Genomic DNA, 26,482 nt, shown 5'->3' with positions numbered 1-26,482 from the left:
TTTTATTACAATGTGGATGTTGGAGGGTATCACCTTTGATAGTATTGGAGCAGCTTGAACAATGTAAGCAAGGGAATATGCCTTTGCGTTGAGTTTGGAGAAATGTTTGTCCTGTCATCCTGTCATAAGTGGGTGGGAAACTCTAAAGATCCGCACAGATAACTCCAGAAAAGAACAATCCAAAGAAATTGAACTTAGGAAAAAATTCCAGAGGGACGCAAACGATTATCAAAATAATAGAGTCTATCGATGGCAGGACTCCCCCAACTCTTGGCGCTCCCGCAGAAACTACATCCCTGGGAACAGATCCAGCACTGGAAGCGACACTTCAATGGAGAGATCTACATTTTTTCAGCATCATTTTTTAGGGAATCGCCGAGGAAGACAACCAGAAGGGCGGGGAGGGGAGGGACGAGGCCGCGAGGCAGGAATACAAACAAGGTCCCAGGTAAGGATAGCAACCTGGTAGTCAATATCTCCTCCCACTCCTTTAATCCCATGGAACTTTCAGTCCTTCAAAAAGGTTTGTCCTTCTGTAGCACTACACCTTGTAATACATTCATTTTAGAACAAGAAATGAATCGATTTTACAGAACACTCAGATTAAAAACACATTTTGGATTATCTGAAACAGTCACTGAAGCTACAATAGATAGTCCACCACAAACATCATTATCTATTTCACAGTTGGGCTTACAGAATCAAAGTAATTTTTCACCACCTAGAATCTACCATGCCACTGAGACAGCCATTGAACTAATTAAAAGGGACTCTGAGATTATTCTAAAAAAAATACAAACTAGGTTTATACCCACATCTTAATAACATGACGGAAGAGGAGTCCAATGCTCTAACATCCCTGAGAGCTAATAAAAACATCATTATTAAACCAGCATCCAAAGGAGGGGCGATAGTAGTCTGGGACAAAGTGGACTACATAGCTGAGGTAGAAAGACAATTATCTGATGGTGATACTTACAAGAAAATCCCTAATGATCCAACTCCTAATATTCGCAAGAAAATTTCTATCATTTTAGAACATTATCATAACTTAGGGACCATTGATGAAAAAACTCTGAAATATCTCCTAAATCCCCATCCAGTTATTCCAGTCTTTTATATTTTACCAAAAATTCACAAATCCCTACAAAATCCACCAGGGAGGCCTATAGTGGCCTCCACTGAGTCAATTCTCCCACCACTCTCCATTTTTTTAGAAAAGATTCTGACTCCCTTGATTAAATCCACACAATCTTTCATATTAGATGCTGGTCATTTTCTTCAAAAAATTTACGAACAGTCTCAGATAAATCCATCATGCATTTTAGCGACCCTCGACGTAAACAGCCTTTACATCTCGATAAAACACGAAAAGGGCATACGAGCCACTAGCCAATTACTAACATCCACTAACATGACTAGGGAGTCTAAGACATTTTGTCTAAAACTATTAGACTTAATATTACACGAAAACATTTTCATGTTTCGAGATGAGTTCTATGTGCAAATTTGAAGCACAGCCATGGGGTCGAATCTCACACCCCCATACGCTAATGCCAGATGTTGGTATCGTTACATTGATGATATATTTTGCATCTGGGAAGGTTCTCAAGAATCTAGACAACTTTTTACATTAATCAGGTAATAGACTAATTAAAATTCACACTTACTTCAGATAGCAACAGTGTCTGCTTTCTAGACACTATCATTATGAAGGATAATGAGGGCAATTTGACCACAGACATTTATTCTAAACCCACTGACATGAACGGTTTACTACACTATCAGAGTAATCACCCTAGAAACACCAAATATTCTTTACCCAGATCACAATTTACAAGAATTGCCAGAATTGTTTCTAATGTCACTATAAAGATAGATTACAACAAATGTCAGATAAGTTTATACAGAGAGGCTACCCTGCAACACTCCTACGAGAAGAACTTCAGAGAACATCATTATCTGACACAGGTATATCTGACAGACATTCACAAGTCCGATTACCATTTGTACATACGTACCACCCCATAATGCCTAAATTGCAACAGATCATTAGAAAACACTGGCCGATATTACATACAGCTTACCCACAAATAGGGGCATTTTCACATCCAACAATGATGTGTTTGAAAAGACCAAAAAACATTTGCGATCGCCTGATCAGGGCAGATAACAAGATAACAAGACAAAGACAAACATTTCTCCAAATTCAACGCAAAGTCACATTCCCTTGCTTAGATTGTTCAAGCTGCTCCAATATTATCAAAGGTGATACCCTCCAACATCCACATTGTAATAAAACATTTCCGATAAATTGATACTACACATGTGACTCTAATTTTGTAGTTTACCTCATTAAATGTCCATGCGGTTTAGTCTATGTGGGTGAAACAACCCAGCACATAAGAGACCGCTTATCCAGTCATAAGTGCACAATTCGCTGTAAAAAAACATGGCTACCTTTACCTGACCATTTTATGAAAATGAACCATCATTTATCCCAATTGCGATTTCAAGTGATTGAACAGGTACCTAGACCAAGAAGAGGAGATAACCACATACATTTATTAAGAGAGAGAGAATCCTTTTGGATCCATACCCTTGAAACATTAGCACCCAAAGGCTTAAATAGGGAATATGACTTGTGTTAATGCTTGAAATCATCTTATCTTTATTAATTATGTCATATATCGGCTTCTTTCAGGCACGTTAGGAAGCGTACGAATCACTGTGCGACCAGATACAGGTACCATAAAACCGGTTTCATTTTCCATCACTTCTGTTTTCTACTTTCACCTTTTTTCCTTCCCCTACATACATTGCTATCTTGTCCCCATATATCTTCTATTTTCTCCCTATAAACTGTAACCCCTACAGTTACTTTCCGTATATTCAGACAATATTGCATAATGTTCTTATCATTATCTTTTAGGCAACTTACCTCAGTATGTTTATTCCTTTGACCGATATTTTTATTACACTGTGCGTTCCACAATACCATGGTAACTTCTTGAGTGTGTTTCAATTACCCACATGACGAAATCACGTAATGCGTACATCGGGGCACGCAGTGAACGTCTACTTCCTGTTACAAATTTAAGGGACATACAACACGGACATTCACATGCATACAGAGTGTCTGGCAGATGCCTTAATACTTAGCTCCACGTCTACTTCATACAGGTAACAGAATTTTTGTCTACATCTCTTTACTGCTTCCGTTAACCTATCCACTCCACCGGTATCTTATGGTATGGTCCTGAGGGGTATTTTGTCAGTACCCCTCCATCTACTAAACATGTTGTTTAACCATTTATTGCAATCCAATGTATTTCTGCTGTATGTAATATCTCTTATACCCTACTATTCGTAGGTAAGACTGCTAAACCGACACATAGTTTGTGCATTGAAAACCTTAAGTAACAACACTTTTGGTTCCTTGTGATGCTTTCATGTCATCTAACCATTCGCTTTTTAGCATATTTTTCAGTAAATAACGTCCATGTGAGTGAAAAATGTCTTCACTTTATTTGTTTTCTATACATCTGTTGAATATTTTTTTTGTATAAAATCTACATTTTCCTGTACATCTGCATGTATACAGTAATACCTATACTCTATGGTTTTTTTCTTGTATATTAGTTTAAGCGATTGTGATAAAGGCCTGGATTGGCCAAAACGTCCAATTAAATCGCCTGTAAAAAAAACTGCAGTATAAGTGTCTTCAAAACACTGCTTGAAGAAATGTGTTGATTCTGTAAATACCATTGTGAAGAAAAAAAAAGAAAAAAACGAAATAATAATAATAAAAAATGTATTATATTCATTTATACGCTTGAGTGCTTGGGTAGTTTCTTCTACGTATATTGTGGGTTGTCCAAACCCGAACCCTCATAGCACCTGAACATTCCAGCTAGAAGTGCAATCCAATTTTTCTACATATCCATCAATATTAGATTGGTGTGGGTCCGATTATCGACACCCCAGCCAATCAGCTGTTTGAAGGGGCCACAGCCTTTTCATTGTTTACATGATTCTCCTCTCTGTTCGTACTTTCATGCGCATTTACATTTATAGCAGCTGTGCAAGATATTGCACTAGTGTCCCATTCACGTGAGCAATACCTTGCACTGACCCTACAAAAATAACGGCGCGTGCAAGTACGTACGTGTGTCGCGGCCCCTCCAAAAAGCTTATCGCCTTGCATGCTGAGAGTCGGACCATCAATTTTAATAACCCAGATACAGTAACCCCTTTAGATGAAGGAGAGCTGACAATGTCTACGTGCTGTAATCTATATTTCCTCCTGCAATGGAGTGATAGTGGTGTTTGGGAGTTACTGAACTGTTGCAAGTGTTTTCTGAATATAGACTCTTGTGGATATCTGAAGAAAATACCAATATGACATTCATATTTATTGGACACTAAAAATAATATTTAGTCTTAGCTCTGGGTACATTACTAGGAGGCTGCAAGAATCCAGGAAGTACCTGTAACATCTGTAAATCATGTTTTTTTTGTACTTGGTTTTATTCAGATACTGTAGAATAAACATATACTTCCCAATATTTTACTGTCCAGTGAAATTTTTTATATTTGCTAAAAGATGTATTGCAAACCACTCAAAGTTGTGTTAATACTTTGTATTCTGTTTTCAGTATTCGTGAGTTGTTTTCCTATCATATCGCTTTTGGGTCTTTTTCCTCAAGTGAATACATTCTGTGCATATTTCTTGGAGCAGATTGACATTCTCGTTTTTGGTGGTACTGGTAAGCATGTTTTTAAATTTTACAAATAAATAATTATAGTGCCCATTTTTGAATGGACGCTAACTTTTCAAACAATTGTGCTAATCTTATGGTATACCTGATATATATATATATATATATATATATATATATATATATATATATATATATATCAACTTTGTAATTTACTTACTGTTAAAATGTAGTTGTTTTATCGATGCAAATTCTTTGTGAAGTTACTGCCACTAGGTGTCTCACATACTGTAATCTGCTGTCCACCACCTGTTGTCAAGCAAAATCTCTCACACAGAGACGTGCTGCAGCTTCTGGTAAGTGATACACGTCACCACAGTGCTGGATTCCCATTTACATTGCTCATTCCGATTGTACAGGGTGGGCCATTTATATGGATACACCTAAATAAAATGGGAATGGTTGGTGATATTAACTTCCTGTTTGTGGCACATTAGTATATGGGAGGGGGGAAACTTTTCAAGCTGGGCGTTGACCATTTTGAAGTCGGCTATTTTGTATCCAACTTTAGTTTTTTCAATGGGAAGAGGGTCATGTGACACATCAAACTTATCGTGAATTTCACAAGAAAAACAATGGTGTGCTTGGTTTTAACGTTACTTTTTTTCTTTCATGAGTTATTTACAAGTTTCTGACCACTTATAAAATGTGTTCAAAGTGCTGCCCATTGTGTTGGATTGTCAATGCAACCCTCTTCTCCCACTCTTCACACACTGATAGCAACACCGCAGAAGAAATGCTAGCACAGGCTTCCAGTATCCGTAGTTTCAGTTGCTGCACATCTCGTATCTTCACAGCATAGACAATTGCCTTCAGATGACCCCAAAGCTAAAAGTCTAAGGGGGTCAGATCGGGAGGCATTTCTTCTGCGGTGTTGCTATCAGTGTGTGAAGAGTGGGAGAAGAGGGTTTTATGAAAGAATAAAGTAACGTTAAAACCAAGCACACCATTGTTTTTCTTGTGAAATTCTCGATAAGTTTGATGTGTCACATGACCCTCTTCCCATTGAAAAAACTAAAGTTGGCTACAAAATGGCCGACTTCAAAATGGCTGCCATGGTCAACACCCAGCTTGAAAAGTTTCCCCCCTCCCATATACTAATGTGCCACAAACAGGAAGTTAATATCACCAACCATTCCCATTTTATTTAGGTGTAGCCATATAAATGGCCCACCCTGTATAACAGACAGCACACGGACCTATGCAACACGTTGCGTGAAACTCACTGCATGTCTTATTCTGGTGCATTTTTTGCGGACCACGCATCCATTGAAGTCAATGGGTGCGTGACAATCACGGACAGCACACGAATGTCTTCTGTGTGCTGTACGTGATTCACTCACAGAAATGCAGAGAAAAAAAAATGGGCACCAACACTGACATAAAAAAATGGATGTCACACGAAACACACACACACACACACACACACACACACACACACACACACACACACACACACACAGGGAACAGCAACGCAGGAAGAATGAGGCATTTTTTGCGGACGCAAAACGGACACGTTCGTGTGAATCTAGCCTAATGTGCATGGCCAGCTTAAGACAAGTCAGAGAAAGCAGCAAATTCAGAGTGAGTGGGTGAGGGAGCCTTATAAGTACAGAAAGTGGCATTTTTGTTCAATAAGATATATTACAAAATTTCTTATATTTGATTATACTGTTGATTTATGCAAAGATTGTTCAAAGTGCATTGCCTATTTAACCGGTTAAGGACTAGGCTGTTTTACAGCTAAATGACCAGAGCAAATTTCACAATTTTGCTATGCGCTTATTTAGATGACTATAACTCAGCAGGTGAATAAAGTTCATCTTTGAATTTTACACTCTTTTTAAAGGACAGATAGGGCTTTGTTTTAGTGGCATTTGTCAGTATATATCATTTTTATTTTTTTCTCTAAAGTGGGCAAAATTGGAAAAAAATGCAAGAATTTAGCAATTGCGCCAGTTTATGCTAGCATTTTTCACACACGGTATGGACCACGGACAAAATTAATCTCCTTTCACATTCTTCCACTTCTCCCGTGCATGGGGATACCAAATATGTGTGCCTTATTCACTGTGCGGGCATGTGCCAGGGCTTGGCATAAAAGGAGGCTTTTCGGCCTTTTCGGTCCAGGAATTTTGCATTTGATTTTATAGCAGCATACTGTTTTCTGGTGGGCGTAATGCTGCTGAAACATTAGAATCACCCCATAAATGACTTCATTCACACAAGTAGACCCCACAAGGTTTCCTTCAAGGGGTTTATCATATTTTTAGACAGTCCAGTTTTCTTCTGAAAGTTTCTTGAATAAGATGGAACAAAATAAAATTACCTTTTTTTTTAACAAATGCGTCAGTTTATGCTAGCTTTTTCACACACAAAATGGACCACGGACAAAATTCATCGCATTTCACATTCTTCCACTTCTCCTGTGCATGGGGATACCAAATATGTGTGCTTTATTCACGGGCATGTGCCAGGGCTTGGCATAAAAGGAGGCTTTTTGGCCTTTTCGGTCCAGGAATTCTGCACTTGATTTTATAGCCGCATACTGTTTTCTGGGGGGCCTAATGCTGCTGAAAGATTAGAATCACCCCATAAATTACTTCATTCACGCAAGTAGACCCCACAAGGTTTTCTTCAAGGGGTTTATCATATTTTTAGACAGTCCAGTTTTCTTCTGAAAATTTCTTGAATAAGATGGATCAAAATAAAATTAGCAATTTTTTAGCAAATGCGTCAGTTTATACCAGCATTTTTCACACACGGCATAGACCACGGCCAAAATTCATCTCCTTTCACATTCTTCCACTTCTCCTGTGCATGGGGATACCAAATATGTGTGTCTTATTTATCACATAGAGAAGTAGGAGGGCGGACGATAGAAGAAGCTTATTTCACAAATCGCTTTTTTTCAAAGATGGTTTTACAAAACTCAACAGAGTTTCTATAACACTTCCAAAATATCTGCTCTTGAAGCAGAAATCCCAAAATATTCATCTAGGGGTATAATGGGAATTTATTTTTTGGGGTTTTCTAAAATAAGAAATTGCAGGTTTATGCAAATGGAGCTCTCCAGCAGATGAACTTTAGAGAATATGCAAACATGACATCCACCCCCCACCCACCCATTCCCTCCCTCACCCTTGGAGTAAAATCAGGGGAAAAATAAAAACGTAATGTAGGGCAAATATATTTTCAACGAATTAACTAAAATCTAATAATTCAGAACAGTGTGGTATTTTTTAAAACATGGCTCAATGCACAGGCCTGGTTGTGAGGGACATGAAGGACAGAAATATCGGGAATCTTTGCAGTGCCCGTCTTTTCTGCAGACGCGGCACTTTTTCTGGGGGTTGCTTCTGGTTGGTGTTGGGGGAATCCGACTGATGAAGTGTCTTTCAGTCAGTCGCGTGACATCCTCAGACTGGGGGCATTCTCGGGTGTCCTGAACATCAAAAATGAGGCCTTCAATAATTTTGTGTCTCTGCCTCTGTTTTTTTTGTAGAGCACAAATGAGTTGTGGATGGCCACCTGTAACAAATAAATGGCCACTTTTTTGTACCAGGTTTTAGTTTTGCGTTTTACTAAATAAGGCTGTAAAACCTGGTCGCTTAAATCCACCCCCCCCATGTACTTGTTATATTCGGACATGCTCACTGGTTTGTGCTTGTCCGATGTTGCCCCCCTTTCCCTCACTGCCACTGTTCCTGCGGTATGAATCGTGCTTAGCACATACACATCTTTGCGATCCCTGAACTTGACCGCCAGCAATTCTTCAGATGCATAAGCACAGGAGTCCCCCTTTACCATGCGCTTCCCCACTAATTGCTGTGGAAAACCAATTCTGTTTTTGCGCATGGTACCACATGCCCCAGTCCTTGCAGCATGCAAATGCCTAAACAGGGGCACACTGGAATAAAAATTATCACAGTACAGGTGGTACCCCTTGTGAAGCAGAGGCTGCATGATCTCCCACACGATCTTACTGCTGGTGGAAAGATCAGGGGGGCATCCAGGAACATTTATTGTGCGGTCCCGCCCTTCATAAATTCTGAAGGCGGTGGTATATCCTGACCCGCTTTCACACAATTTGTAGAGCTTAACGCCATATCTTGCCCTTTTTGAAGGTAGATATTGGCGAAAGCTAAGTCTGCCATGAAAGTTGAGGAGGGATTCGTCCACACTTACATTCTGCTCAGGGGTGTAGAGTTGCAGAAATAAATTATTCAGGGAATTTATTAGCGGTCTTATTTTGAACAACTGATCCCGGTTTGCATCGGTACTTGGGGGGGCCTGTGCGTTGTCATTGAAGTGGAGGAACCTCATTATTGTCTCATAACGAGACCTGGGCATTACTGCAGAATATACTGGGGTGGCTTGGGCGGGTCTTGTTGACCAGTAAGACCTAATGGAGGGCTTTTTGACAATACCCATATTTAGGGTGAGCCCCAATTTTTTTTTTAATTCCAGCAAATTGGTGGGCGTCCAATCTCTGGCATGGGTGGATGAAGGTTTCTGCCTTATATATTGAGTGGCATATAAATTTGTTTCGTGGACAATCTGATTTAGGATGTCGTCCGTTATAAATAAGTGGAAGTAATCCATTTGGACAAAATTTTTATTGTCCATGGTTATGCCAGGAGTGGCAGTAAATCCGTGGATTCTAGGCCCAAAAGATGGGGCAGGTGCCCATACAAGAGCCTGGACTGAAGGGACCAGGCTGTCCCGTGCTACAGCGCTACTTGGCCCTGCGCTTTCAAGTTCTGCAGTTTCAACTGCATCAGGGACAACGTCCCCTGAAGATGAACCTGAAGTGACGCTGTCATCGTCACTACCTAAAACAGGTTCCATCTCGGACGCCATCTCTGATGCGGTCTCCGACTCAGACCACAGCATGGCGTATGCCTCCTCGGCGCTAAACAACTTCCTCGCCATAACGTAACTAACACTAACACTAACTAAACAAATTGTTTTTTTTTTGTTTTTTTTTTATATATAAAACACACAAACTAACTGCTATATATATCTACACTATCGCTAACAAAAAAATAAACCGCTATTGCTATATATATTATATATATGTGGATATATATATAATTATATACTCCCTACCTGCCTATTCTAATAGAATAAAAGAAAGAAAGGTAGATAGATAGAAAAAAAGATAGATGGATAGATAGATTGTATAGATAGATAGAAATCTATCTATACAGAGAATGTTTTAGAGTGTAACTGTATTTTTTGTGTAAAACTGTAACTGTAATCTTCTGACAGCAATTCTCCCGAGTCTCTTCTTCTCCTCAAACTGAAACAATGTTTGAGGAGAAGAAAAGAGGCAGGAGATTTACTGCCAGAAAAGTCTAAATAAAACAAATGTGGTCGCTGTGATAGGTTTTCACAGCGACCACATGTTCAGGGACCATCAGATTGATCCCTGATACTCTGCCCAGTGCCCAGAGCTGTTGGTAACAGCGTGGGCACAGGGCTGTGTGCACGCGATCGCGTGCACAATGTTTTCTATGCAGAAATGCATGTGATCGCTGTGATTGGTTGTCACAGCGATCACATGTTCAGGGGCCAAAAGATTGACCCCTGACATTCTGCCCAGTGCCCATGGCTGTTAGCAACAGCCAGGGCACAGAGCTGTGTGCACGCGATCGCGCGTGCACAGTCTCTGAAGTGCCGCCGTAAATAGTCTATACGGCGGACTTTAGAGACCCTGACCGCTGGCCGTATATTTACGGCCAGCGGTCGGGAACCTGTTAAAGAGGATTACCATCCAAATTGTAAAAGTAGACGTACTGTATATTATTAACACCATATAATTGGACATTAATTAGTAAATCTGAAGTTAAAGTAATTATCACTGTTTGGCATTGTGTCTTTTTTATTTACAGAAATATTGCCATTTTTCTGTTTTGTTGCGGCTGCTATTTTTGCAAAAGTGCAGCCAAAATTGTATTGTGATTTAGCTTCTCAGAAACGGACCCTTTAATTTTGTTAGCATGTTCTATCAATAACAAAGTGACAGTTTTACGCTTAGCGTACACGTAGCGGTTTTATCTCTGTCTTGATACTATTTTCCAAAAATTGCTGTAACAGCCTAAAAAAAAAACACCACATGTGGCCTTACCCTTAGGCCTGATTTACACGAGCGTGTGCGTTTTGCGCATGCAAAAAACGCTGCGTTTTGCGTGCGCAAAAGGCACTTAACAGCTGCGTGTGTCATCAGTGTATGATGAGCGGCTGCGAGAATTTCTCGCAGCCGCCATCATTTTGACACTCCATTTGGATGTTTGTAAACAGAAAAGCACGTGGTGCTTTTCTGTTTACATTCAGAGAATGACAGCTGTTGCGCGAACCACGCAGTTCGCACGGAAGTGCTTCCGTGCGACCTGCGTGGTTTTCACGCACCCATTGACTTCAATGGTTGCGTGATGCGCAAAAAATGCAGAAATATAGAACATGTCGTGAGTTTTACGCAGCGGACTCACGCTGCGCAAAACTCACGGACTGTCTGCACTGCCCCATAGCCTAATATAGGTGCGTACGACACGCGTGAAAAGCACGCTTGTCGCACGCGCGTATATTACGCTCGTCTAAATGATGCCTTACCATCAGCTGCTGAGAAGTTATTTCAAACATGACAACCAGTACGGCTGTCACTTTTGCAAATGTGTATGCTGACACAGTTTTGCTGACACCGCTTTTATTGTTGCATGTATTAAACAATTATGTTTCTTTCATATATCTGTAAACTGTTTACATGTGTTTTAATAGCTGCATATTTTTTATAAATTTTTGTACATTTATAAATTATTAAGTTATGTTCACACAGCTCATTTTCAGGCTACTTTTGGAGCGTAAAAGCCTTGTATTTTGTACCAAAATACACTTCAAATATGCCTGCAAACAGTTTCCCATTGATTTCAATATAAAATACACTGTCCTGTTCACATAAGGTGTATCGTTATGCTGCTGAATTTAAAAAAAGCGCCTCATAAAAAGAAGCCTTATAAAAAGAAGTAACATGTCACTTCTTGAGGCATTTTTGGAGCTGATTTTCCATTGACACCACTAAAAATGGCTAAAAAAACAGCTAAAAAAAAACGCATCAAAATAGGCTTCAAATGAAAAAAAAAAAAAGGCTTAATTTACAGCTTAAAAAAACGCATTGAAATCAGAGGCGGTTTTCCCTTTAAAACAGCCTTGTGATTTTCAGCCACTTCTTTTTGTACTTGTGAACATACCCTTATTGCTCTGTATTATAATTGATTTAGTTGCCTATTTTAACTGCTATGATATTTTGCTGTTTTCCTCTTATCCAAGTATATATGATTTCTTCATTGTTAGGGTATGTTCACACGCAGTGTTTTCAGGTATGTTTCTGAGCGTAAACGCCTCGAAATACGCCTTGAAAAACACTAGCGAAACGCCTACAAATGGGTTCCCATTGAAATTAATAGGAAATACAGCGTTTAGTTCCGACAAGGCGTATTTCTACACCGCTGTTTTAAAAAAACAGCATGTAAGAGGACTCTGCGTAAAAAGGAGCATGTCAATTAATCAGGCGTTTTTGGAGGCGTTTTTCATAGTGTCAATGGAAAATCATTTTCAGCTTCAAAAACGCCTGAAAATCTGAATTTTCCCTTGAAAATAAGACCATAATTTTCAGCCATTTTTTTTATTGTACGTGTGAACATACCCTAACATATAACTGTTTTTCCAATGCAGTTTTTGCTCCATACTAGTGACATACCATATGAAACTGTACTTGCTGTTCTTTGCTTTTTCTATTACCTTACTGTGTGTGTAGAATTTATAAAAAAAATTTTTTTATTGGAAGCATTTATAGATTGATTGTATCACTTGTATTGCAGCAATAGCTGGAATTGGGTCATCACTTTATAGCTTATTTCGGAGCACTCTAGCTGTACTCTTGTTATACAGCGTCTGCAGCTATTCCATAAAGGTACGTTTCTATTATTGCTAACAGAATTTTTTTAAAAGTACTGATTATCTACAACAATCTGCAACAGTACAAAATAACATTTATGGGCTGCGGAAAAAATTTGTGCAGATTTTAGGGAATGCAGCAGATTTTAGAATCCACAGCATTTTTCCACAGAATTAACACATGTAGATTTTGTTGCAGATTTGATGTGCATTTGGAGCAAAAAGCACAGTAGAAAAATTTTACTACTTCTGAACATAGCCATAATATCCAGGAAGTTATGGTGAAACTGTATCCACCAAGTTTGCTGTGGTTTGGCTCCATTATAAGCCTTCCTTAAACAAATACAAGCGAGATGAGCAAAAAATAAATAAAGGCCATACAACAATCATAATATAAAAAATAAAGTGTCACATTGGGGCATAAAGATTATATACATTGGGGCAGATTTATCTATGTATTTATGTAAGTTTTGAAGAGTATGACACATTGAAATTACCATAAATTCAAAACTTGGATTCACCAGTTAGGCTAGGATCACACACACAGCTTTAATGCAGTTTTTAGCTACATTTTTTGAGCCAAAGCCAGAAGTGTATCCGAAAGGAAGGAAAGTTTTATATAGAAAAGACTGATGCATCTCCTTTCTTTTGTGTCCACTTCTGTGTTTGGCTGAAACAACTGAGCCAAAAAATGCATCAAAACTAGAACATATATGGAATGCCTTACACCAAGAGGAAGCGATGGCCAGGGCCGCCATCAGGAATTTCAGGGCCCCCTACAGCTAAATTTTCTGGGCCCCCTACCGTGGCACCGCCTGTTAACGGTACTCCGTCCAGCACTATATCATGGTACACAGGGCCGCCATCAGGGGGGTGTTAGGGGTACTGATGTGAGAGGCCCGGCCAAACCTAATTGAAAGGGGGGCCCGGCAAACTGCCGCGACTTGCCTTTGGTAGAAAAAAACAGGCCCCTGCAATGGGGCCCGTTTTTTTCACCAAAAGAATGTCGTGAGCTGCGGGCCCCCCTTTCAATTAGGTTTGGCCGGGCCTCTCACATCAGTACCCCTAATATCCCCCCTGATGGCGGCCCTGGGTAGCATGGGGGCCGTCAAACACCGCCGCCCGTGCGACCGATCGCGCGCACCCGCAAACTCCCGCGCACCAAATTTTGAGGTAGATTTTGACCTGCCCACACTATCTTGCCGCGTTTTTTGCCAGGGGGCGATTGAGGACAGCAGACAAAAAACGCAGCGAAAAATGCATTTTCTGCCTCCCATTGATTTCGATGGGAGGTCAGAGGCAGAACCGCGGCAAGAAAGGACGTGCTGCTTTTCCTTTTTTCTGCGACTGGCTCCCATTGATTTCAGATTAAATCAATGGGAGGCAGTTTTGGAAGTTGTTTGGTGCTGATTCTGACGCAGTGTCCGAGTCAATATCAAGGCCCAAAAACTTTCCGTTGCGGGGTTCACCCGACGGAAACCTCAGACGGAACCCCGGAACGGAAGCGAACGGTGATGTGAACAGGCCCTAACACAAAAGTTTTGTATTTTTTTAAGCTGGTTCACAAAAAAAAATAATTCCAAATTCTACTGGACCAACTGCCTATTTAGAGACAGGCAGCAGCTCCAGGAGCGACATCATAAGGGACACACTAGGCGGATATGCTGAGTAAAACTACACAGCTTATCCGCCCCGGTAGCCACAGGGAATTCTGCCAGCAAAACCGCACCAAATAGTGGCGCAGGTTTCGTAAGGCATGTCCGCTGCGGGAATCCTGCAGGGAAAAAAAAGTTTAGACTTGCCCTGGCCGTAGTTTAGGTGACGCGTCTCTCTCTTCTGAACGTAGCCTGGGATGACGCTGTAGACCATGTGACCGCTGCAGCAGTCACATGGGATGAAACTTCATGACAGGAGGTGGGGCTGCACTAAGAATAGAGGATCGCGTCACCAGGACTACGGCCGGGGGAAGTCTAAACTTTTTTATAAATTTTAAAAAGTGCCTTTTTTTTTCTCATTTGTGATTTTTGCGGCAGAACCGCAGCATTTCCGCAACAGAGGAGCAGCGATTCCACAGAATAAATTGACATGCTGCGGCTTAAAAAGCCAGACTGCAGGTCCATTTTTTTTGCAGCGTGAGAATGAGATTTCTTCAAATCTCATCCACTCTGCTGCGACTGTAATACGCTGCGGATTTTCCGCAATAAAATGTGTTGCATAAAATCCGCAGTGTTCATGCCTAGTGTGTTCCTACCCTAAGGCCGGATTTACACGAGCGTGTGCTTTTTTGCGCGTGCAAAAATCGTGGCGTTTTGTGCATGCAAAAGGTCCATAACAGCTCCGTGTGTCAGCAGCGTATGATGCGCGGCTGCGTGATTTTCATGCAGCCGCCATCATTATGACACTCTGTTTGTATGTTTGTAGCACGTGGTGCTTTTCTGTTTTCATTCGTAGTTTATACTGCTGCGGAAGTGCTGGGCGTGATTTTCACGCACCCATTGACTTCAATCGGTGCGTGATGTGCGAACAATGCACTAATATAGGACATGTCGTGAGATTTACGCAGCGGACACACGGACACACGCTGCATGAAACTCACGGACAGTCTGCACGGCCCCATAGAGTAACATAGGTCCGTGCGAGGTTCGTCTGAATAAGCCCTAACAATAAGGCCCAGTTCACAGAGTTTTTGGGCCTTGATATTGACTCGGACACTGCATCAGAATCAGCCCCAAACAACTTCCAAAACCGCCTCCCATTGATTTAATCTGAAATCAATGGGAGCCAGTCGCGGAAAAAAGAAAAAGCAGCACGTCCTTTCTTGCCGCGGTTCCGCCTCTGACCTCCCATCGAAATCAATGGGAGGCAGAAAATGCATTTTTCGCTGCGTTTTTTGTCTGCTGTCCTCAATCGCCGCGGGCAAAAAACGCAGCAAAAAACGCGGCAAGATAGTGTGGGCAGGTCAAAATCTGCCTCAAAATTCTTTAAGGAATTTTGAAGCAGATTTTTTTCGGCCTGCAAAATACTCTGTGTGAACAGGGCCATACTTAAACAGCACTTTGAGACACTTTACTCACTGTGTCAGAAGAGATGCTCCCACTCCAGTCCTCGTCAGGCGATGTCTTCTGTCCAGACGTCCAGTCCTTCACCTCCAGGCTCCAGAAAATGGCGGGGATCGTAGAACTCCTGCCGCCGCGCAAGAACTGGACTCCTCCCCCTCTCCTTACGCAGCTACGCTCTGGAGAAGAAGGAGGAGGAGGTGGAGTCGGATGAAGAGGCGGAGTCGGATGAGGAGGCGGAGTCGGACGAAGAGGCGGAGTCGGACGAGGAGGCGGAGGACGAGGAGGCCGAGGAAGAGGACGAGGAGGCGGAGGAGCAGGACGAGGAGGCGGAGTCGGAGGCAGGCCAGCATGTAACTAGACTGTGCGCCGCTGTCCCTGTGTGGCTGTCCTTCCCAGTTGGCGACGGGCACGAGCGGGTTGCATTCCGGCGCGCCCGGTCGTTCGCGCGTGGGTGCGCGCTTGCGGTCATGTGTGCTCGAGCGCGCGCAAGCGGGCGGTGTTTTGCGGCGGTTTTTGTTGAGAGGGGGGCCCGCAGCTCACGGCGGTGTTTGACGAGAGGGGGGCCCGCAGCTCACGACATTGTTTTGGTGAAAAGAACAGGCCCCATTGCAGGGGCCTGTTTTTTTTCTACCAAACGCAAGTCGCGGCAGTTGCCGGGCCCCCCTTTCAATTAAGTTTGGGCTGGCCCCCTACAGTAGTACCAATAATACCCCCCTGATGGTGGCCCTGGCGATGGCAGATAATGTCAGCATTTAAAAAAAAAAGCCTAGATGCTTATTTATTGACGAATGGCATTGAGGGTTATAGTAAATCCAGCAATGAATAACGGGCAATTTATTGAGAGAGGTTGAACTTGATGGACCTGTGTCTTTTTTCAACCTATGTAACTATGTAACAGAACTGTTGGTCTGCCTTTATGCCCCTAAGGGTATGGGCACACACACTAATTACGTCCGTAATTTACGGACGTATTTCGGCCGCAAGTACCGGACCGAACACAGTGCAGGGAGCCGGGCTCCTAGCATCATACTTATGTACGATGCTAGGAGTCCCTGCCTCGCTGCAGGACAATTGTCCCGTACTGTAATCATGTTTTCAGTACGGGACAGTAGTTCCACGGAGAGGCAGGGACTCCTAGCATCGTACATAAGTATGATGCTAGGAGCCCGGCTCCCTGCACTGTGTTCGGTCCACTACTTGCGGCCGAAATACGTCCGTCAATTACGGACGTAATTAGTGTGTGTGCACATACCTTAAGAAGTGGTTTAGAGACTGCAGCTTGTCCTTTGAGATCAATACTATCTTGCCTTCATCTGACTGCAATTTTTGTGATTGGTAAAAATACAATTTCTGTCATTTTTCTCTATAGGCTTCATTAGAAATTCAATGGAAATAAAACACCTATACAAAATGACACTACATTAAAAAAAAAAAACATAAAAAAATACTTGAAATGCATGTTTTTTTTCGTTCAATACTTTAAAACGCATGCGTTTCATAAATGTGTATAAAAGAAGCTGTAATTAAGTCCCAGGCTGCCATGACAACCTTCAGCACCCAGCAAGCAAGGGTGGGCGATGGGCTGTCAGAGGAAGCCGCCCCCTCTGAAATGCCTCTATTGACCGCAGCATTTTAGGAGCTAATATTTTTTCGTTCTAGGAAATTATCTAAGCCTTTTTTAAAGCCATCTACTGTCCCTGCTGTGACCAGCTCCTGCTGTAGATTATTCCATAAATTCACAGTTCTCACAGTAAAGAAGGCTTGTTGTCTCTGGAAAATTAACCTTTTTTCTCCAGACAGAGGGACTGCCCCCTTGTCTTTTGAGGGGGTTTTACATGGAACAGGGTTTCAATATATTTCTTGTATGGGTCATTCATATATTTATACAAGTTAATCATGTTCTCCCTTAGTTTTATTTTTTTAAGACTAAATTTGTTTAATTCTTTTAATCTTTCCTCATAACTTAGATTCTCCATCCCCCTTATTAGTTGCGCTCCTTTGTATTTTTTCCAATTCCAGGGCAGTTTACATCGGGCTCTCCAGAACATTGAGGTGAACCCCCCGATCAGACACGATATGCAGAGGTAAGCCGTGCAGGCGGAAGATGTGTTGGATGAAGACGTTGGCCAGTCGAGAAGCAGACGGTAGGCCGGTCAGCGGAACAAAATGAGCCATTTTCGAGAATCGGTCCACCACCACCCAGACCGTACTGCATCCAGCAGAGGGAGGCAGGTCCGTGACAAAGTCCATCGCTATATGCTACCAGGGAGCATTGGGCACAGGCAGCGGCTGGAGCAGATGAGCAGGCTTGGAGTGTGCAACCTTGTTAGCCGCGCACACCGTGCAGGACGAGACAAAGTCCATGATGTCTTTGGGCAGCGTGGGCCATCAGAAATGACGAGCAATCATGTCTCGGGTTTTACGGGTACCTGCGCAACCTGCCAGTTTGGAGCTGTGCCCCCAGTGAAGGATTCTCCCTCGGTCTGCCAGGCGCACAAAAGTCCTCCCCCGGAGGGATGTCTCTAGCTTGCAGGCGGTTGACAGATATAATGCAGGACGAATCAATGATATTTTGTGGAGACTCCATGTTGTCCTCTGTCTCCAATGACCTAGACAAGGCATCGGCCCTCACATTCTTGTCGGCAGGGCGGTAGTGGAGGTCAAACTGGAACCGGGCAAAGAACAGCGACCACCTGGCTTGACGAGAGTTCAACCGTTGGGCCGTCTGGAGATAGGTGAGGTTCTTGTGGTTGGTAAATATCAGGATGGGGTGAGCTGCCCCCTCTAGTAGAAATCTCCACTCCTCCAGAGCCAATTTGATGGCCTGTAACTCCCGATCCCCAATCGAGTAATTGCGCTCTGCAGAAGAAAAAAAGTATCGAGTAATAGCCACATACCACTGCCTTCTCTTTGGGACCTCTCTGGAACAGAAGTGCACCTGCAGTAACAGCGGAGGCTTCCACCTCCAGCGGAAACTGTCGAGATACATTATGGTGGTGGAGGATTGAGGCTGACGGGAAGGCACTCTTTAGACTATTAAATGCAGATTCTGCCTCTGGAGTCCACACCTTGGTGTTCATGCCTTTTTTGGTGAGGGTAGAGATGGGAGCTGTCAGTGAGGAGAAGTTTGGGATGAACTGCCGGTAGAAGTTGGCGAATCCCAAGAAACGCTGTATGGACCTTATGCCTTGAGGATGTGGCCATTCTGGTAGGTACTTTACCTTCTCAGGATCTATCTTGAGAGCTTGATCTGAGATGATGTAGCCCAGGACGGGTAGAAAATGTTTCCCAAACACGCACTTCTCCAGCTTGGCATACAGGCGATTCTCCCTTAGTTGCAGCAAAACTTGACAGACCTGTCTCTGAGTCGTTGGGTCTGGAGAAAAAATTAAGATGTCATCGAGATAGATGTCACGGTTTGTGGGTATGTGGACCCACTAGGCCGTACCACCGTAGCAGGGCGGCAGCTGGCCAAACAACAGGGAACCCCAGAAATACAAAGTCCCGCACAAAGGTACCTGGATAGTCCAGACAGTGGACGTAGCTCTGGCACGGAAGGAGGTGGGTGCATCAGGTAATGCCAGACGTGGCAAATGACAGCAGGTGCCGCAGGTTGCGCCAGACGTGGCGCATCCTTCAGGTCGTGGCAGATGACACAGGACGTGGCGTATGACACAGGTGCAGCAGGTTGCATCAGACGTCGCAAATCCCTCTGGACGTGGCAGATGACACAGGATGTGGCGGATGACACAGGTGCAGTAGACACGTCTCCAACTAGTAGGCACAGGAACAAGAACACAGAACGGGATACAGGAACGGGTAACGGCACGGGTAACAACTGGAACGGGAAACACTAAGGGACCATTTACAAGACAGACTTGGGGTATACCAACAACGCTCAGGCAAAGATCAGACGGGCTGGGGCCTTCTTATAGTCCAGGAAATCATGTGTGTTGAGGATGATGATTTCCTACATGTGTGCGCACTGGCCCTTTAAGAGCAGGCACGAGCATGCGCGCGCACCCTACAGGACACAGCGGACCGGAGCAGAAGTGAGCGCTGGTGTCTCCTGGGAAGGAGATGGGGACCAGCACTCACAGATCCATGGCTGCCGGCGTCAGGAGGTGAGTGGACCAACAGCCTGCGGCCATGGATGCTACAGTATCACCCCTCTTACACCCCCTCTTCTTGGGACTAGAGCGAGGAACTTCTTAACGAGAGCAGGGGCATCGAGGTTCTCCTCCGGCTCCCAGGACCTCTCCTCAGGACCAAACCCTCTCCAGTCCACCAAATAGAAAGTCCTTCCTCCTACCCTCTTGCAGTCCAGAATCTCCCTCACCTCGAACACATCAGAAGAACCGCTGGGAGCAGTTGTGGAACAGGAAGTCTTGCTGTAGCGGTTCAGGACCATTGGTTTCAGGAGGGACACATGAAAGGAGTTGGGGATTCTGAGAGTAGGAGGCAGCCGCAGTTTATAGGAGACAGGGTTAATCTGTTGCAGAATCTCAAAAGGACTGAGGCACCTGGGAGCAAACTTGTATGAAGGCACCTTCAAACAAATGTTCCGTGAGGACAGCCAGACTTTGGTACCTGGAAGATACTGCATACTCTCTTCTTCTTGTATCCGCTTTTCGCTTCATGCGATTGACAGCCAGCAAAATAGAGGACCGGTTCCGTTGCCAGATTTGCAGGAAGTTCCCAAATGCAGAGTCAGCAGGGGGTACCTGAGAAGTAGTAGACACTGGAAGAGGGACTCTAGGATGTTGACAGTATACAATGTAAAACGGAGTGGAAGTGGTGGACTCGCTTGTGTGGTTGTTGTACCAGAACTTGGCCCATGGAAGAAGCTGTACCCAGTTATCATGGTGTAAGGAGATGAAGTGTCGGAGATAATTCTCCATGATCTGTTTGATCCTTTCAACTTGCCCATTGGACTGGGGGTGATAGGCTGAGGAAAAGTCCAATCTCACATCCAGGAGTTTACAGAGAGCCCTCCAGAACTTCGAGGTAAACGGAACCCCCGATCGGACACAACATGAAGGGGCAAGCCATGCAAGTGGAAGATGTGCTGAATGAAGAGACTCGCCAGTCGGGGAGCAGAAGGTAGACCGGTCAGCGGGATAAAATGTGCCATCTTCGAGAACCGGTCCACCACCACCCAGACAGTGTTGCATCTCGGCCAGCACGGCTTGTGTCGTCAAGGACTCAGGTTGACCAGTGGGGTCCATGGCCTGAGCGTACTGTCACGGTTGGTGGGTATGTGGACTCGTATGCAGTCAAACAGTTCTGAAATCAGTGGCAACGGATATCTATTTTTGACCATGATCTGGTTGAGGCCCCGGTAGTCGATGCAAGGTCAAAGAGATCCGTCTTTATTTTTGACCAAGAAGAACCGGGCCCCGGCAGGGGAGGAAGACTTTCGTATGAAACCCCTCTCCAAATTCTCCTAAATATAGGCGGATATAGACTGAGTCTCCGGCAAGGAGAAAGGGTATACCCGTCCATGGGGTAGTGACCTATCCTGAACGAGTTCAATAGGGCAGTCCTACATCCAGTGTGGGGGCAACGTCTCCGCCTCCCTCTTGCTGAAGATATCCGCAAACTGTGAATAGTGAGATGGCAATCCTGCCAATGACTGTGGCAGGGGAGGCTGGGCCAGAGGGATCTACCCCAGGCAGCGGTTGAGGCACTTGAGAACTTCTCCGGAATTCCAGTCCAGAATTGGGGCATGCAGTCGAAGCTAAGGCAGGCCCAGCAGCACAGGGTTGAAGGCCTTGGGCAGGACAAGAAATGTTTAGCTAGCTCTGAATGAAGGGCTCCCACTTGGAGCCTCAGCGGTTTGGTCATAGCTACAATTGGGTCGGGCAGAGGCAGTCCATTTACCGAGGCAACGATCAATGGCCTCTCCAGGGGGCTTGTGGGCAACTGCAGAAGATCCACCAGGTCTTTCTGAATGAAGTTAGCTGCGGATCCAGAGTCCAGATAGGCAGAAAACCGGTGTGTTTTTTCACCGGACACTATGGTCACGGGTATGGACAATTTGGAAGCAAGTCCTTCTGCACCCAGAGTTGTCTCCCCAACCAACCCTAGGCTCTGGGGCTTTTGGAGGCACAGACGCACAAGATGGCCTCCTAGTCCGCAATACATGCTAAGTCCCGAAGTGCGTCTGCATTGTTTCTCCTGGATAGGCAACATGAGATGGTCCATCTTCGTAGAGTCCTCTGGTGTAACAGCTGATGAGGGCAGCAGGGGTTGCTGAAATGTAGGAGCCGGCCTAGGGAGTCCTTGCTCCCGATGAACCTCTTAGGACCGTTCTCGGATCCTCATATCAATCCGGGATGCCAGAAGAATGTGGTCATCCACGGTAGATGGCAGATCTCGGGCGGCAAGTTCGTCCTTAATTTCAGTCCCTGCCAGAATGTAGCCACCAAGGTCTCGTTGTTACAAGTTAGTTCGGTAGCCGGGGTGCGGAACTGAATGGCGTACTCGCCCACGGAGGTGTCCTCCTGGTGAAGGGTCAGCAGGGATGCAGCAGCCGATGGAACTCTCCAGTGTTCCTCAAATATAGTACGGAAAGTCTGTACGAACCGCTGTAACTCACGGGTCTCTGGTCCCTGACGTTCCCAAATGGGGTTCGCTCACGCCAGAGCTTTGCCGGTGAGGAGAGAGATTATAAATGCGATCTTTGAGTCATCAGAAGGGAAGGCCTCTGCTTCGAATGTAAAGTGAATCTGGCATTGGTTCATAAATCCCCTGCAGGTCCTCGTGTCTCCATCATAGCGATGAGGTAGTGGAAGAAAAAATCGTGCGTTGGCACTGCCAGGAGGTGTAGTAAGAGGAACAGCAGAGGTAACAGGAGCAGGTGCCTGGAAGGCTTCAGCTTGCGTATACAGCCGATGTGCAATGATGTTCACCAACTGGAGGAGTTCGTCTTGTCGTGACCGGAGGTCTAGTATATCTGACCGCATGACTTGTGACGTCGTCATGGTCTTGGATTGACAAGCGGGGTCCATGGCCTGAGCGGACTGTCACGATCTGTGGGTATGTGGACCCACTGGGCCATACCACTGTAGGGGGATAGCAGCTGGCCAACAGGATACCAAGTCAATGTCTATAGTTCGAATAATTTATAATAAATTGATGCGGTGAAGTAGTCCTGTGCCCTTAGCAGAGAAACACCCCCAAAACATAATGTTTCCACCTACATGCTTGACAGTGGGGACGGTGTTCTTTGGGTCATAGGCAGCATTTCTCTTCCTCCAAAAACGGCGAGTTGAATTAATGCCAAAGAGCTAAATTTTAGTCTCATCTGACCACAGCACCTTCTCCCAATCACTCTCAGAATCATCCAGATGTTCATTTGCAAACTTCAGACGGGCCTGTACATGTACCTTCTTGAGCAGGTGGACCACAGTCACTGCAGGATTTTAATCCATTACGGCGTAATGTGTTACCAATGGTTTTCTTGGTGACTGTGGTCCCAGCTGCCTTGAGATCATTAACAAGTTCCCCCCGTGTAGTTTTTCGCTGAGCTCTCACCTTCCTCAGGATCAAGGATACCCCACGAGGTGAAATTTTGCATGGAGCCCCAGATCGATGTCGATTGACAGTCATTTTGTATGTCTTCCATTTTCTTACTATTGCACCAACAGTTGTCTCCTTCTCACCCAGCGTCTTACTTATGGTTTTGTAGCCCATTCCAGCCTTGTGCAGGTCTATGATCTTGTCCCTGACATCCTTAGAAAGCACTTTGGTCTTGCCCATGTTGTAGAGGTTAGAGTCAGACTGATTAATTGAGTCTGTGGACAGGAGTCTTTTATACAGGTGACCATGTAAGAGCTGTCTTTAATGCAGGCACCAAGTTGATTTGGAGCATGTAACTGGTCTGGAGGAGGCTGAACTCTTAATGGTTGGTAGGGGATCAAATACTTATTTCTCTGTGCACAATGCAAATAAATATATATAATTTTGACTACATAGTTACATAGTTACATAGTTAGTACGGCTGAAAAAAGACACATGTCCATCAAGTTCAACCAAGGGAAGGGAAAAGGGAAGGAAAAATTTCTACACATAGGAGCTAATATTTTTTTGTTCTAGGAAATTATCTAACCCTTTTTTAAAGCCATTTACTGTCCCTGCTGTGACCAGCTCCTGCGGTAGGCTATTCCATAGATTCACAGTTCTCACTGTAAAGAAGCCTTGTCGCCTCTGCAGCTTGAACCTTTTTTTCTCCAGACGGAGGGAGTGCCCCCTTGTTTTTTGAGGGGGTTTTACAAGGAACAGGATTTCACCATATTTTTTGTATGTGCCATTAATATATTTATATAAGTTAATCATGTCCCCCCTTAGTCGTCTTTTCTCAAGGCTAAATAGGTTTAATTCTTTCAATCTTTCCTCATAACTTAAATTCTCCATGCCCCTAATTAGCTTCGTTGCTCTTCTTTGTATTTTTTCCAACTCCAGGGCATCCTTTCTATGAACTGGAGCCCAGAACTGAACTGCATATTCTAGATGAGGCCTCACTAATGCTTTGTAAAGTGGTAATATTACATCCCTGTCCCGCGAGTCCATGCCTCTTTTAATACACGACAATATCCTGCTGGCCTTTGAAGCAGCTGATTGACACTGCATGCTGTTATTGAGTTTATGATTTACAAGTACACCCAGATCCTTCTCAACAAGTGAATCCGCCAGTGTAGCTCCCCCTAGGACATATGATGCATGCAGGTTGTTGGTACCCAGATGCATAACTTTACATTTATCTACATTAAACTTCATCTGCCAAGTGGACGCCCAAACACTTAGTTTGTTTAAATCTGCCTGTAATTCATGAACATCCTCCATAGTCTGAACTATATTACATAGCTTGGTGTCATCTGCAAAAATAGAAATAGTGCTATTAATCCCATCCTCTATATCATTAATAAATAAGTTGAATAATAGTGGTCCAAGCACTGAACCCTGGGGTACTCCACTTATAACCGGGGACCATTCAGAGTAGGAATCATTGACCACAACTCTCTGGATACGGTCCTTGAGCCAATTCTCAATCCAATTACAAACTATATTATCTAAACCTATAGTCCTTAATTTACCCATTAGGCGTCTATGGGGGACAGTGTCAAATGCCTTAGCAAAGTCCAAAAACACTAAATCCACAGCGGCCCCTCTGTCTAGGCTTCTGCTTACCTCTTCATAAAAACAGATTAGGTTAGTTTGACAACTTCTGTCCTTAGTAAAACCGTGCTGGCTGTCACTTATAATGCTATTTATTGTCACATAATCCTGTATATAGTCCCTCAATAGCCCCTCAAACATTTTCCCCACGATGGATGTTAAGCTTACTGGTCTATAATTACCTGGGGAAGACCTAGAGCCCTTTTTGAAAATAGGCACCACATTTGCGCTGCGCCAGTCCCTTGGCACTATACCAGTCACTAGAGATTCTCTGAATATTATGAAAAGGGGGACAGAAATAACTGAACTAAGCTCTTTAAGAATTCTAGGGTGTAACCCATCTGGTCCCGGGGCCTTGTGCACATTTATTTTATTTAATTTAGCTTGGACCATCTCTACATTCATCCAATTCAGTATATCAACTGATATATTAACAGCACTGGCAGCGGCTACATCAGCTGCTCTTTCTTCAGTTGTATATACAGAGCTAAAGAACCCATTTAGTAACTCTGCCTTCTCTTGATCCCCTGTGATCAACTCCCCATTACCATTATCTAGGGGTCCTACATGTTCAGACCTGGGCTTTTTTGCATTTATATACTTGAAGAATTTTTTAGGATTTGTTTTACTATCCTTGGCCACCTGCCTTTCATTTTGTATTTTTGCTAATTTTATTACATTTTTACAGATTTTATTAAGCTCTTTATATTTTACAAAGGCTACAGCTGTACCCTCAGATTTGTATTTTTTAAATGCCCTTTTTTTGTCACGTATTGCCCCTTTCACAGAAGGTGTAAGCCATGTGGGGTTTAATTTGAGTCGTTTATACTTGTTACCTATAGGAATACATTTTGCACTATAATAACTCAAAGTAGATTTGAAAATCTCCCATTTATCATTTGTTCCATTATTTGACATTAGTTCTTCCCAGTCCATATCCTGAATTGCAGCCCTCATTCTGGGGAAATTGGCTTTCTTAAAATTAAATGTTTTTGCCCTCCCAGCCTGCGTTTGTTTTTTATAGTATAGGTAAAATGTAACTATATTATGATCACTGTTACCGAGGTTTTCACGAACATTGACATTCCCAACAAGATCTGCATTATTAGAAATCACCAGATCCAACAGAGCTTCACCTCTAGTCGGGTCTTCCACAAACTGGCCCATAAAATTTTCCTGCAACAGGTTGAGGAAATGTCTCCCCTTTGCAGTTGAAGCCGAACCATGACACCAATTAATATCCCGGAAATTAAAATCTCCCATTATCACTACAGTACCCGCCTGTGCAGCCTGCTCCATCTGTTTATATAGCTGAACATCCATCTCCTCAGTTATATTGGGGGGTCTATAGATTACACCAAAAGTAATTTTTTCAGTGTTTACCTCCCTTTCTAGTTCCACCCACAAGGTTTCAAACTCCTCACAGTATTCACCCACTATTGTCTCTTTCAGACTCGCCTTCATATCATTTCTCACATACAGACATACACCACCACCTTTCCTATT

The 26,482-nt window shown here is 43.6% G+C and overlaps 1 protein-coding gene across 5 annotated transcripts in view; it reads left to right on the top strand.

Moving 5' to 3' along the window:
- PCNX2 (pecanex 2) overlaps positions 1–26,482 on the top strand; it is a 934,799-nt gene that overhangs the window by 403,823 nt on the left and 504,494 nt on the right. For all 5 annotated transcript variants that reach the window (XM_075862603.1, XM_075862600.1, XM_075862601.1 and 2 more), the window contains exons 13-14: positions 4,659–4,769; positions 12,662–12,753. In XM_075862603.1, coding sequence (XP_075718718.1) covers positions 4,659–4,769; positions 12,662–12,753 — 203 coding nt within the window. The remainder of the gene's footprint in view (positions 1–4,658; positions 4,770–12,661; positions 12,754–26,482) is intronic.

Source organism: Rhinoderma darwinii, chromosome 4 (assembly GCF_050947455.1).
Source record: "Rhinoderma darwinii isolate aRhiDar2 chromosome 4, aRhiDar2.hap1, whole genome shotgun sequence".
Lineage (NCBI taxonomy): Eukaryota > Metazoa > Chordata > Amphibia > Anura > Rhinodermatidae > Rhinoderma > Rhinoderma darwinii.
Note: the sequence above shows the minus strand (reverse complement) of the source record. Positions and strands in the feature narration are given on the sequence as shown.